A 13,630-nucleotide genomic window follows, 5' to 3' on the forward strand; every position below is an offset into this window, starting at 1 on the left:
GTCTTCGGTTTAGCTGAGAACAGAGGGTTCCGCATGTCCTCTGACTCCGAATGATCCATTGTCTTTCTTTGCACAAAGATTGAAGCTGATAACAGCAGGCGTAGTGTGGGCACTGGTGGTCTTCGAGGGTGCTGGAGAGGTCATCCAAGACATCACAGAAACACGGATCCAAGCTGCGCTAAGAAGTGCCACTGCCACAGTCTGCAGGTGCGCCCTGGCTCGAACTGGTGCTGCCGTGCAGTTCGAGACAGACTACTATGAAAGGGCATGTTCCGGAAATCCAGACAATGGGGAGTGCTCAAAGCAATGTCAGTCTGGGGAAATGGTGCTGACACGACTGTATCAGCCTGCGTTTGTCTCCAGGCAAATAATACAATGCACGATCATATTATTATTTTTGTTTATCTACCGATAAGGCAGTACTTGTATAACCAAGAGTCTGTGTCACAGTGTGTGGACTCGTGCTACAAGCACAGTGCAACACCTCTACAACACTAAAAAGGGAACAAAAAGTGGATATGTTAGAATTGGGCCTTATAAAACGGTGTTTCCAAGCACCTCAGACATCGTTCTTACAGTCATGCACTTTGTGTCAAAACATGTACTTTGTGTATTTCCGGACAAGCCTGTAAAATGTGCTTGTATTTTCAGACAGAATCTTATCTTGCAGTGCTAGTATCCGCTGAAAGTGTTCCATTATCGAACAGATTGATCTGCTGGAGATGCCTAAAGTTAGTAAACGGCGTGCGGCCGCTGTATTCCGGGGCACACGTCTCACTGCAGGGTGCTGGTTGTGTTACCAAACAGTAACTCATTGCAAAGAGTCCCCAAAAGGCTACCCGTGTCAGCAGCACAGCTGGGCAGTTGGCTGGTATTTTGTTGCAAAGCAAGAGAGTGAGCACTGTCTCAGTCTGGGAACGTGTATCCAGAGGAAATGTACCAGACTGGGTACTCAGTAGATGGTTTGATACACGATTTTACAGTATACCGACTCAGTGCTGTACCCGTACTGCAGTGTGTGTAGGTGCGGACAATGACACATCACCATGAGCCATGACACTTGTCTACGTAAAGACGTCTACGTGTATTATTGTAGTGTCTAAGCTCTAGTCTAGCTTGGTTCCATCCTTTTCACTTCTTCCGACACTGACACACAGATAAGAGTCAGAATGCAGCTGCTGAGCTGTATCAAGGACACGGTACACTCTGTTCTTTTGTGAGTTTTGACTCCTTCCTTGCATGTGCAAAATACTGGGCTACAAATTACAAAGGCTATTTTTAGTGTTCATACGGTTACTGAAATGTACATGTACTCATGCCGTCTTCGTGATACATGTACATGTATGTACTGGTATCACGAAGACGGCAATGAGTGTATCCAACTGACATCAGTAAGTACAATTTTTACACGATTGCAGAGTATACATGTACATGTACATATACTCAAGAAGGAGAAGTGACATGTCCATGACTCTTCTCTCTGTCTCTCTCTCTCTCACACACACACGCACACACACGCACACGCACACACACACTCTCTCTCTCTCTCACACACACACAACACTTTTTTTCAGCTACAGCAGCAGATGCCTTTGACCACGGACACACATAATTGTATGCTGTACCAACACATGCATGACATTCTGCGAGCTACATTTGTATCTGCATCTGCCACAACGATACGTGATCGACCGTGTGGGATAATATCCATCATGATAACTAATTACTTTGCGGTAGTGTCAGCACTTCAGGAAGAGTTGTGCGTTGAAGTCTCAGACTGGTCATGTGACCATGGTTACTAGCGTCAAGCTAGTGATATGCACAGCCTGGGGATTTCTCAAGCCTGACATTGACAACCAGGACAACTGATGTTCCCACTGCCATGGGACTGCAGTCTGCAGCTGAACCAACTCACTGTACATCATACATGTACGTGTCCCTAGTGCAGTGTCGTTTGTAACTGGCAATGACCCACCGTGCTGATTAGGTATCATGACTGTCACTGTCACTGTCAGACAGCGTCACTCACACTGTTTCACTTGCTCACTCACTGGCTCACACCAAGACTCCAACTAGTACTACTAGTACTAGTACTAAGTTAGTACTAGTAGTAGTACTAGTAAGTTAGTTACTTCCAACTCCAAGGCCAAGGGTAAGATTACTCTTGCTCACACAAAGAGTCAGTGCAGTACGTACCAAGTGTTGGTCAAACTCACCTTGAGAGAATGAGATACATTATTCAATACAATAATTACATGTACATGTACATGTAAGTCATAAGACCATTACCCGGATCACGTGCCAAGCAAATAATTTTGCGAAGCAATTTTACGTTAGTGGTGTTCCTTACAAGTAACAGTTGCATTCAGTACACATTGTTATCGCCACGGCCACGGTGGTGATGGATGTCAGTTGCCTTGGACTTGGTCATTTGGTGCGACCCTCAGGCTTGACTGTTCAGTTACACAAGATCCACTGGGAACTCTCCCTGACAGCATGGGCAGTCATCTTCTGCTCTCCTCCACAAAAATAGAAATAATCAATGTGGATATCCTTAGGACCCTGTCATTTGCGGCACACGAGCACACACAAACACTTGCACATACACACACCTCAGACCTCAAACCTGCCCATCGCGGAAGCGATGATAGCGAACAGCTATGTTAGACATAGCAACTTGTGCTGGGATTACACCATTATACACACACACACACACACACACACACACACACATGCACCACACACACACACACATGCACCACACACACATACACACGCACACGGGCCGTGATTTGCCATGGCAAGAGTATCCTACGCCAACTGGGCTAATCCACTGCTTGACAAACTTTCTTTTCAAGCCTGATCTTAGCTCTAGCTTCATTCTACTCCGATGCATGAAGGAAAGACTAGTACTGCCGGCCTTAGTGTGTGGTGTGGTCAGCTTCCTCTTCACGATCAACTCACCTCGTCTCTCCCAGTCCAGGTAACAGAAAACTGGGAGTTGTTTGAGAAAATCCGCCACCGGTGGGGCTGTACAAATTCCACGTGATCAGGAGAAATTTCCTGTCGCATGCATCCTGCCTTCCTACAGTGACAGCAGCTGGCTATTATGAGTTTGCTATGTAACTTCTGTGATCTGCTGTCCGCTGTAATAGCATTTTCCGGAAGGACGTTCAGTGAAGGAGCCTACCGTAATACCTGCTGTCGATCAGAGGACGCACTCAAGTCGATTGTCGAATGAGCAGGTGCGCGTGCGTGTTCTCACGCCATCTTGCACGTCCCACTAGTAGTAGTAGTCAACTGAACAACCATGATTTCTTCGCTCTTGCCTCTAACTACCTGTCATTGTCCCGGGGCAGAATGTTAGTTCTTGAAAATAATGTTTTAGCAATCAAATCATTTTATTTCCGTTGCTCAGTCCAGAAGTCAGCGGACAATTTGCTATCTCAAGTCCTCTGTACATAGTAACATAACACTGTTGTCCCCGGACTTCCTCTATCTCTGTTCTAACAACTCATTTGCCTGTTCGCGAACAGTGTCTCGTCAAGCCTTCCTTGACACACTCGAGAACAAATAATGCTATTGGGCCGGGCTCAAAGCGAAAGCATACTTGCTGATTGTTGTTATGCATAGTACTAGTACTACAGTCATTGTATCAAAGGTGTGAGTTTATGAGCCACAATGTAGTGCTTGACACGAAGGTGGAACAATCGCACCCCATCAACTGTTTATTACTTCAACTGCTCAACTCAAGGCCTCACTGAGAGACGTATAAAGAATCACGGTCCTGTATGTAGTTGTAGTCATGTCTACATCATTACATGACTTTATTTTGCCCGTAAAGGAGGCCGTTACCCCGTAACAAAAACAAAAAATTGTAGTCATGCAGTAGGCGTGCGTTACCAGTGCAGAACAACGACGTTGGTATCTGAGAATAACACTTTTACTGTCTGGGCGTGGGCTGGACAGTTCCTTGGCTCTACCCTTCTCCGCACTGCCTTGTACTTTGTAGTCTTTCAAGTATTTACAAAGTCAAATGACTATGTACTACAATCATAAGTTATTAAGTATACAATGTTTGCTGCTACTAGTACTAGTAGCAGCTGCACGTTTGCGACAGCATGCAATCGTTTTTTTTCGGAATACATTGTACTAGGACGCATCCATATCCTGTGTCCACACCGTCCGCGTTGTACGTGTGGTTCGCTATTCGCGCACTGATGAGTGATCGGTAGCGCCGAGCCAGGCAGGTCCGCACAACCTGCCATGTGCCTTGGATCGTGCACCACAAGAACACAACTCTAAACTGTGAACTGGAGCTGGTATCTCTCTCCGTCACACCCATACTCAGTATGCGCAAGACGATGTTTTCCTTCTTCACCTGTAACATCTTGGTCAATGATGTGCATATTTGGTGTGACATCTTTGTAGCGAAATCCAAACTCCTCTTTCACGTAGCATTTTGGCCACTCCTCTCCGTACATTGTACAGTATGTGACAAGGACAGTTTAGGTGCACAAAACTCTCCACATGCTTACCTTCCTCATCTCCTCTTTCTCAGCCGACTATCCTCCCTAGACGAGAGCCATCGTCACATGCAGCAGCCCCAGCCACGACAAGGACGATCCAGGCTAGGCCAGGGCCGATCGCGGGGTCATTAGCACCGTGCACGTGATTATTCTTCTAATCTTAGCCCCAGGCGCTAGGCCGCCAGGGACACATGTCAAGAACTCGCTCCGCAGACCGCGCACCGGTCGACCCACGGCCACGTGCATATGCTATGTCAGTATGCGCAGCGTGTGTACGTGTAGACCTAGTACCTGGTAGATGCGAGACGTACGCGTAGATTGTACGTGTGACTGACACCCTCTGTTGAGTGTTGGAAAGCAATGGCAATGGTAACACCATGAAAAGCAGGGGCAGGGAGTCATCTACAGTGTAAAAATAATTGGCTGTAATCCCCCTGTATCCCCAGCGATGTGAAGTCTTGAAAGACTGAAAATCTACCCGTGCCGCGGTATGAGTGACCCGTCGACCTGTCCTCTCGCGCGAAACGCTATGTACCGCTACGAATACTAGTACACGTGTACACATGATAGCTACTACATGATTGTGTACTTTATTATACATGTACTTTATACTAGTTTATACTAAATTATAGTGGTGCAAGACACATAACCATGATTGATAACAGGGAAACTCAGGTACATGTAGTCCAACCAACCCTGGCCTGGTGTGGCGCCCGACCTCAACACATACTCGTGGACACCACTGGTCACACTCAAAAGTCTATGTGGGACTGTGGCCCAGTGTGTGTGGGCACTGTACATCATGGTACATGACTGTACATCGTATACTACATGTACATGTATGTCTAAAACAGAAAAATGAGATCACACACAGCAGCACACTGTACAGATCGCGGTGTACCGACTGCCTTGTAGATGTACTCTGCTGAAGATCGTCTGTACTGTAGTTTTATTTCTACATACGAGCGCCCACTGACTTGGACTTTGGACTTGGAGTTGGAGTAGCCCCACAAACGCCCTCGTACATCGTTCGTTCCCAGATACAGACCAGTGACAGTGTACTGAGAATAAGATAGTTTCTGTACACACAGATTATGTGCACTACAAGTCTACATGACTACTTAACTCTGTACTGTACTGCAGTCGACTACATGACTGGAGTGGAGTACCATGAGTACAGTCACCACTACTGCACTAGCTCGACGATAGGACTACACTCTACACTACAGTGTAGTGTAGAGTGTAGTCATAATACTTAATAGTGGTTTGCAAACAACCACGTGCGGCATCAGTCACGATCACACACTCGCTGTGACTCAGTCACACATGCACGTGCACGCTCGTCACATGTACAACGACTACTATTAGTATTACTAGTAACTAGTCGACTGTGACGGTGCTCGCACGTGCCTACCGATACGCTCTGGGATCCGTCGCATCAGATCTACTGTATACCGGTACATACATGTAGCTCGCGCGAGTAGATGATCGTGCTACACTCTACAGCCAGCATGCATACTGAGTCTGTCACATGCACAGCTGCAGGCAGTCACTACTGACAGTAGTGTAGTGTGCTGTGTAGGGCTTGATACGACGGGGACGGGTTCGATCGGGGCGTTCAGAAACGGTGCATTATTATTTTTTATGTACTAGCCTGCAGGCTGCAACCCTCATCGCAGACTGCGTGACTGATGTACTAGTACCGGTACTGCGGTAGTAGTCAAAAATACGGAGCCTCATATTAGTCATAAGTCATACTCATAGACCTACGCTGACTTCGCTGTACACGTAGCTATCGTTAGCTCCTAGATCCTGACCGCGGTACCGGTGGGGTCGACCATGTCCGTATTCCGTAGGCAATCGATCGCCAGTATCGGAACCTATTTCTTTCGGGATGCGCGCAGCGCAGACTTCAGTCTTGCCGGAGTGCTAGTGGGGAGCAAACGAGATTAGAGATTTCGGCAGTGAGTGCCAGTACTAGGCGGTAGATCTTATGTACTGCATGCCCTGACTCAGCTGAACGAGTTGCCCGAACCACTCGTAGTGGGTTGTTGACTGTTTCACGTGCGCTCGCAGTGTGGAGTGATTACAGTTAGGTCGTGTGTCGGGCGCTCTCGTCTTTCTTGTCCGACTAGCGCGCATGCTGATCGTGTACTAATACTGCTTACTAGCGTATACGGTATAGCGTCGAGTGGAGCACGTCTTTGCTGAACCTGCAAATCACGCTGCGGCCTGGTGCGAGCGAACGGCCAAGTAAATATTTAGTTAGCTTTGTGCTGTTGTAGTAGTTCACCCGATTCATGGGTTTCTCTCAGTGCGCTCGTCTGGGACAAGAAGTAGTTGTTAACATAGGCAGTGCAGTGCAGTGAATGATTCAATGAACTGACCGCGGTTTTTTACCAGTGTTCGAATGTGGAATCGATGCGCAGTTTCTGAGTTACTCGGAGAGAAGTAACCTCGCTCGTGGTTTGTGTTTTGTACGTGTGTGCCGCCGCTGCCAGGATGTCGTTGGAGTGTGAACGAGCCCAGCCGGTTGCTGGATCAGCCGACAATCTATGTTCATCGTTGCCATCGTCCACGCCGGTGCAACAGTGTAAAATACAGCTACGACAAGCCGTCAAGGAGGGAAGCCTTGCAGAGACCGAGGTCTGTCTGATGCAGCTGGCAGACCAACAGGCAATTGTTCGAGATGAGCTGAAATGCTTGGATGACGAAGGCCTGACCGTGCTGCACCAGGCTATTTTCGTACGCCAAGGCTTGGCGTTACTGCAGCTACTCGTTCGTCACGGCGGTGATATCGGCGTGAGAGATGAGGAAGGTTGTACGTTACTGCACACTGCCGCGATGGTCAGCAGCACCTCCATCGCTTGCTGGCTAATCAATGAAGGTGCTAATTTGGCCGCACTCGACAAAGAAGGTCATTTACCCATGGACAGATGCGAGGATCCTCTTCTGCAAGACGTGATCTTTCAAGCAATGGCCAGAGCGGGCCTGGTCGGGTTGGCCATGCCCAATCCGCTAACGTGGATTGGCCGCTCTGAAGATTTGTGTGATCGTGCTGGTGACTCGGATTACGGAACATCATCGTCTGTAGGTTCACTAAGCGAAGATGAAGACAGATTATCGCTTCACTCCACGCAGTCGTTTAGCTCTACTGACGAGGGCACTGTGGATAGTGAGTCTCCTCTACACGACTCCGGCAGTAGGACTGCACGAAGCAGCTACGAGAGAGACGAGCGGACAGGAAGTCCAGCGCTGCTACCGTTGCGTGCCCAGCTAGTGCGTGTCATAGAAGTCGATGATGTGAGTAGAATTAGGGGTGCGACCGTGCATCATGTCCAGTACGACTGTGTCATTTCAAAAGAGCGCAAAGTTGTACCGGTCATTCGACGTTCAGGAGCTGGTCACCAGCAGCTGAGGCAAGTGGAACATGTTTTCATTTCAGACTCGAGCATTGACAGTACGCCTGACAGTTGTTCTGGCAGAGATCAGCCTGTGGCACAGAGATGTGGGCCATCAGAGGCAGCCAATGACAACCAGGTTGTAGGTGATCCGTCATCCCAAGGGCTGGACAGCAGAGCTGATAGGCCTTCTTGCCTCCACAAATGCCCATGTGGTGAACAGGTATCACTTGAAGGCAATTGGCTTGCCAACACCCCAGTGGCCAGTATTGGCACTTGCAGTGCTACTAGTAGTAGTAGTAGTGAAGACATCAGTGCAGACGTTCAGCCTGCAGCAGCAACAGCGGCAGCAGCATCACGTGAGCAAGAGACAGCGCCCTGTGTGGTTGCTGAAGCACCTCCACCTCGACGACTTGAACAACAGCAGCAGAAGTCACAATCACAGGAAACGCTGGTAGAATCACTTGTTGATGAGGACGAGGAACAGTATCTGGCAGAGGACTTGGCCTGTGGCAGTAGCAGCGATGAAACTATCCACGCGGCCGAGTCTGACGCCGAATCCATTGCTGCAGAGGTTTTGGCACGGGCATCATCATTTTCCTCCTTGTTCAGTTGCGATGACACACTGCATCAACTTGTGTCATGCTCTTTGGAGTCAGTCAACATCTCGCACTCGCAACACAACACCAGTTACAGTACTTGGAGGAACGACGGAGACGTCGCGAATGACTTGCCAGCAACGTTTGCCTGCGACAGATTTGTTCAGGAGTCGACGCTGAACCGACAACGTCTTCTATCCAGTGTTGACAGCGTTGGGCTGACATCAGCCAGTGACCTCAGCGCAACGTCTAGTGACACTGTGGCAGCTGATGGCAACAAGAGCATTGCCCTAGACAGCCCGTGTCAGAAACACAAGACAGATGCCAGTGGCCATGACGTGGAAGAGGAACAGCAGGCCGTGACATCATGTGTCAATGCCAGTGACGAGGACGAGGACAGCCAGGAGGACGAAGATAACACGCAGGAACCAGCTCCTCGCAGCACCCACCCGACTAGTACAACTGCAGCTATGGAGGCAGTCCGTCGTCGCGTAGGGGTTGTTCACTACCCCACCAACCATACTACTACAAAGCCAATGACATCCACCAACTACCCGATTAGCAGCTTGGGCAAGAGGGGTCCTTATGCGCGTCATCAAGTCCTTTCAAGTGACTACTTAGGGACTGGCAAAGCAATATCAAGACGTAACACTGTCAGTGAGGTGGATATGGGATGGGTCGCTCCCGCCAGGCAAGTCAAACCAAACAAGCCCTCCACGCAGGGGAAACCCCTCAAGTCTTTACTGCGTCAGGCATCAGTGAGTGAGTATGACACCAGCAGCAAGGCTAGAGGCGCTGGTAGTGATGCTGCCAGTAGAGGCACCAGAGCAAGTAAGCTAGCTCGCAAGAAAAGCGTGTCCTTTCCCGCCGAAGTCCTGCTGGCAGATGCCATCCACGACGGCGACATTGAGGAGGTCCGCGGCCTCCTGGTGTCCGGCGCCATAGCGGCTGACGCTCTACTCGACAACGGACTGACACCGCTGCACTCGGCAGTGCTGGAGCGGCAGCGGGAGATTGTCAAGCTCCTACTGGCCCGGGGTGCTCGTGTGGAGCAGCGCGACAGCGATGGCTGGACGGCACTGCATGCAGCCGCGACGGAAGGTACCGTGCCGGTCACACATCTACTGCTGGAAAACGGTGCGGATCCGTGGACAAAGACGAAGAAGGAGAAGAAGACGGCGTACGAGCTGGCCAGCAACGACAACGTCCGGCTAGTCCTGAGCAAGGCGATGGGTGACGCCTATCGCTCCATACAGCTTGTGCCCAGCTCAGCAGCTGATGCTGATGTTGATACTGATAGTGATAGTGACAACTGCGACGGAGAGGACGACTCAGACCTGGACGCCGAGTCCGAGGAAGAGGAAGATTACGTCCGTAGCCGTGAAAGCGATGTGGAGGACAATAACAGTGAGGCACATGACGACGACGGCGATGGTGACGATATGGAAGATGAGTCGGCGGGGGCTGCGGCATCTGCTGCTGATTCATTGCCAAGGAAAGCGGCCGACAAGCAAGAGCTGGTTCGATCACTTGTCGACGCCATTTCCCAGCATGATTCTGCTAAAGTAGATCTCTTGCTGGAGGATGCCACTCCGTCCGACGTTGCCTACGAAGTTGAGGACGATGGCTGCACACTGCTACACATAGCCGCACGTAGTGGTCACGTAGACATTATCGAGAAGCTACTCGACTTTGGTCTGAAGCCTTTCTTCGTTGATGATAATGACCAATCACCACTGGACGTGGCAACCAGTGACCAAGTCAAACTTGTGCTCCGCAAGGCCATGAGTAGGCAGAACACACGTCGCACTTACAGCACAGCCCTCTAACAACACAATCCTAAGATCTGTTTGGGGAACAGTGAATGCTCTGATCTCTGCCACTCTGGTCTTCCTCTGCCGGCCGGATTGTCCTCTGCCGGCCAGAGCTGCACGCCGCCGAACTCTGGTCTTCCTCAGCAGGCTGCCGGCCGGATTGTCCTCTGCCGGCCAGAGCTGCACGCCGCCGAACTGTACGCCGACATGGACATGTTGTGATCTTTCTGATCTTGTGATCCCCCGGTGCAGTACTCTCTCGGTGGGGTATTCCAGTCTACTTATCTTCCATTATTCCTGTGTGTGTGTGTGTGTGTGTGTGTGTGTGTGTGTGTGTGTGTGTGTGTGTGTGTGTGTGTGTGTGTGTGTGTGTGTGTGTGTGTGTGTTTGTCAGACAGCTTGATCTTCATTGAGTTTTGTAGCACTATGAGTCTCCAGCAACAAATTAAGTTATGATACTCCCAGATACTACGGTTTTTACTTCGTTTTTCTCACAGACGCTAGCGTACAGATCACCTTTTTCTACAGATTGCTATCGCTTTTTGCTCATCCAACCTTGAAGCGCCGTTTTGCCCGAACAAGATTCCTTGAAATGTCACGCTGAAAACGAACAGAAACCTATTATATGAGCCTGTCACAGAGAAGTTGGCGTTGTGTATCACTGCATTACACCATGCACATGATTGCATTGTCTTGTCTGCGAGAAGGTCTTGGTAAAAATGTCAGCATGTGTTTCATGATTTTGTCCATTTTCACCAGCTTCAAGGCACTTTTGGAGATGCATTTGATGAAACTAAGTGCATTGTATGCAGAGTCACTGTCTTATCAACCAACTTTACTGTGTGCTGTGTCTGGTACCTGTACCGTGTGCGGGGACATAACCGGGGCAAAGATATTTTGGCAGTGTGCGCTCAGTGTAGATACTCGGTAGTTGTAGATTTGAGAGCAGGCAATGGCATTTTATACATCTCCTCAGTGCAACTGGTATGGTGGGAAAGTCCGGGTCTGCCGTGTACATTGCAGGGGTATTGTGGAACAATGGCCGCTTGTCAAATACATGTACTGTCATGTTATTTTGGTGTATGGCCGAGGAGAACTAATAACTAATAGACTCTGGAACAAAAGTGACTTAGTTGTTGACAGCACCACCAAACAGCACATGCACCAAGGCTTCCCCACTCCCATAGTACTCAATTGCCCTGGTTTCCTGATTGAAGTACCACTACAAAGATTAGAGTGTGAGGTTGTTGGGTTGGGTATGCCTGCACTGGCAGTGACACTCACAATGCTTTTCTTTCCAAACACCGTGGTGTGCAATGAAAATCATTGTGTATCCAGAATCAGTTGGACGTGTCTGTGTACTCGCATAATATTATACTCTACTTGTATACCATGGTATACCAGGGCCAGCAAAGTGGATAGCCCTTACGCACTGCACACCATCGCAATACAGATGGTCTACGTCAACGCCGGTGCAGACATAAAGTTTTGTTGTGCTGAGATTTCTCCACAGCAGTATGTGCTCAGCTGACAAGCACACACACGCCTGGATAACGGTTCCACTGGCTATGCCGCAAGGAAGACAAAGCAATGGTAATTTGTTAGGCATGCACAACAATAGTTATTCTTTATTGCTATGAATCTGCCCGCATGGTGGCTCGTGTGGTTGATTGCATCTATAATTGAACTGCACAATTCGTCCAATTATCATCGACAATGTAATATTCGATATTGTACGACAAATCAAGGGCAACAGAACATCAGCCAGCCAGGATCGAGCAGAACGTGAAGTAGAAAATACAACAAGCAGATACGCGATCAAAATACAACAAGCAGATAAGCAATAGACCATATTGGTCTGTGTAGCCATGGGCTGCACATGTGCCAAAACCTAGAGATCAGTCATCATAATAATATTATTATGGCGCTACCCAACCAGTAACATTCACAGTGCAGCACTACTAAAATGTCAATCTGAATCTTGTGTAAAGGTATGTGTGTACATTGTACATGTGCAAGAACACCACAGTCGAATCCTATTACACTTATACAATACTTGTATGGCTGCTATGTAGGTATGGGATCATGGAGCTAGCAATTGCTACCATGTTCAAGTGCTAGTTTGAAGTACATGTAGTGAGCTGCCAGTGCATATCACCGACGCTCAGCTGCTCACAAAGCAGTGCAAGCTACTGTAAGAAGAGCATAACTGTGCGGCATGGGTCGGCTGCATGTTAAAACACTGTCTCACAAATAGACCCTGGACAGAGCTGGTTACAACTCACACAAACCATAGGCATAATGTCAGCAAACAGCTTCCGCAATCACCAACTGCAGAACGATGACTGCGACAACAAACAATATGCAGGATCCAGTCCAAATGATGAACAATCCCTCTGTATAACCGTTCATATATCCTCGGCGGAGTTACAGTATCGATAAGTGTAGTGAATGTTTCTTATCCTATCATAGAATCCTACTGCCTTTCAGTACATGGATTAGTCTTGTTCAGTCTCTGCGATGTGTGAACGATAGCCGGCAGGTATGGTCACGTATGGGAAGAACGTGTCACTTACGCATGCTCAACAGAAGGCTCGGTAAGAACTGCTGGCTTTGTTGAATCGCCGAATGCGGCGGCCATAGCGACACCCACTGCCGGACTATCTACGGACTTGGATTGGCTGGTCGATTCTGTCAGTGGGTCCGTGGAATCTTGTGCTGAGCCCGTGCCTTGGGCCTGTTGAGGTTGAGACGGTGACTTATCGTTGTCAGTCAATACAGGCAAGTGAGTTGGTTCAGCAACTTGCAGAAATGACAGCCGGGCAAGACTCGATTCCGGTTCAGTGCATTGCATGGAGGTGTCACCAATAGACGATAGCATCTCCTGAAGGCGATAGCTGGTTTCAACCGCGGAGGCGGACGCAGTCGAAGAGGGACTGGGGCTGCAGCGAGGTGCTGCCACTACGTTCTCGCTTACCAGCTGCAGTATTGCAAACGCATGGTCCAGCGCATTCCAGGCAGTCTCGTGCTGCCATTTTGGGTCCTCCAGCTCATACTGCTTGCTTCTTCTCCACTGCTCCGACACAACAGACATACTGCTAGCGATGTGCAGCTTGCAGTCGTGTTGTCGCTGCTGCCGAATTCTATGGGACCGTCTCTCTTTGCTCGCCCACAGTGGTGCACGGTGTGTACTCACTACCTAACCGAAGTGCAGCTCAATCCGTAGGTTGAATCCTGTGTTAGGATGCCTGTAACAACAACAACAACAGCAACCGTGAACAACAAAA

General features: G+C 49.0%; 1 protein-coding gene and 2 long non-coding RNA genes across 3 annotated transcripts in view; 1 reads left to right on the forward strand and 2 right to left on the reverse strand.

Annotated features, from left to right (window-relative positions):
• Nucleotides 1-2,153: 2,153 nt before the first annotated feature.
• LOC135813717 (uncharacterized) lies at nt 2,154-3,031 on the reverse strand. Its single transcript, XR_010553107.1, has 2 exons — nt 2,965-3,031; nt 2,154-2,562 (listed from the first exon to the last, which is right to left on the reverse strand). It is a non-coding gene; the product is annotated as an uncharacterized LOC135813717 (long non-coding RNA).
• A 3,347-nt stretch (nt 3,032-6,378) lies between these two features.
• LOC135816088 (protein phosphatase 1 regulatory subunit 12A-like) lies at nt 6,379-11,176 on the forward strand. The gene has a single exon (XM_065329458.1). The coding sequence runs from the start codon at nt 7,032-7,034 to the stop codon at nt 10,356-10,358; it is 3,327 nt and encodes a 1,108-aa protein (XP_065185530.1). The 5' UTR covers nt 6,379-7,031; the 3' UTR covers nt 10,359-11,176.
• A 664-nt stretch (nt 11,177-11,840) lies between these two features.
• Nucleotides 11,841-13,630, reverse strand: part of LOC135816089 (uncharacterized) — a 6,250-nt gene continuing 4,460 nt past the window's right edge. Inside the window, exon 2 of the long non-coding RNA XR_010553353.1 lies at nt 11,841-13,591. This is a non-coding gene — a long non-coding RNA (uncharacterized LOC135816089). The remainder of the gene's footprint in view (nt 13,592-13,630) is intronic.

This window comes from Sycon ciliatum, chromosome 4, assembly GCF_964019385.1.
Source record: "Sycon ciliatum chromosome 4, ocSycCili1.1, whole genome shotgun sequence".
Taxonomy (NCBI): Eukaryota; Metazoa; Porifera; class Calcarea; order Leucosolenida; family Sycettidae; genus Sycon; species Sycon ciliatum.

What these genes read in the sequence shown, in the direction of transcription:
- LOC135816088 (XM_065329458.1), top strand. Translation starts at nt 7,032, where the DNA reads ATGTCGTTGGAGTGTGAACGAGCCCAGCCGGTTGCTGGATCAGCCGAC.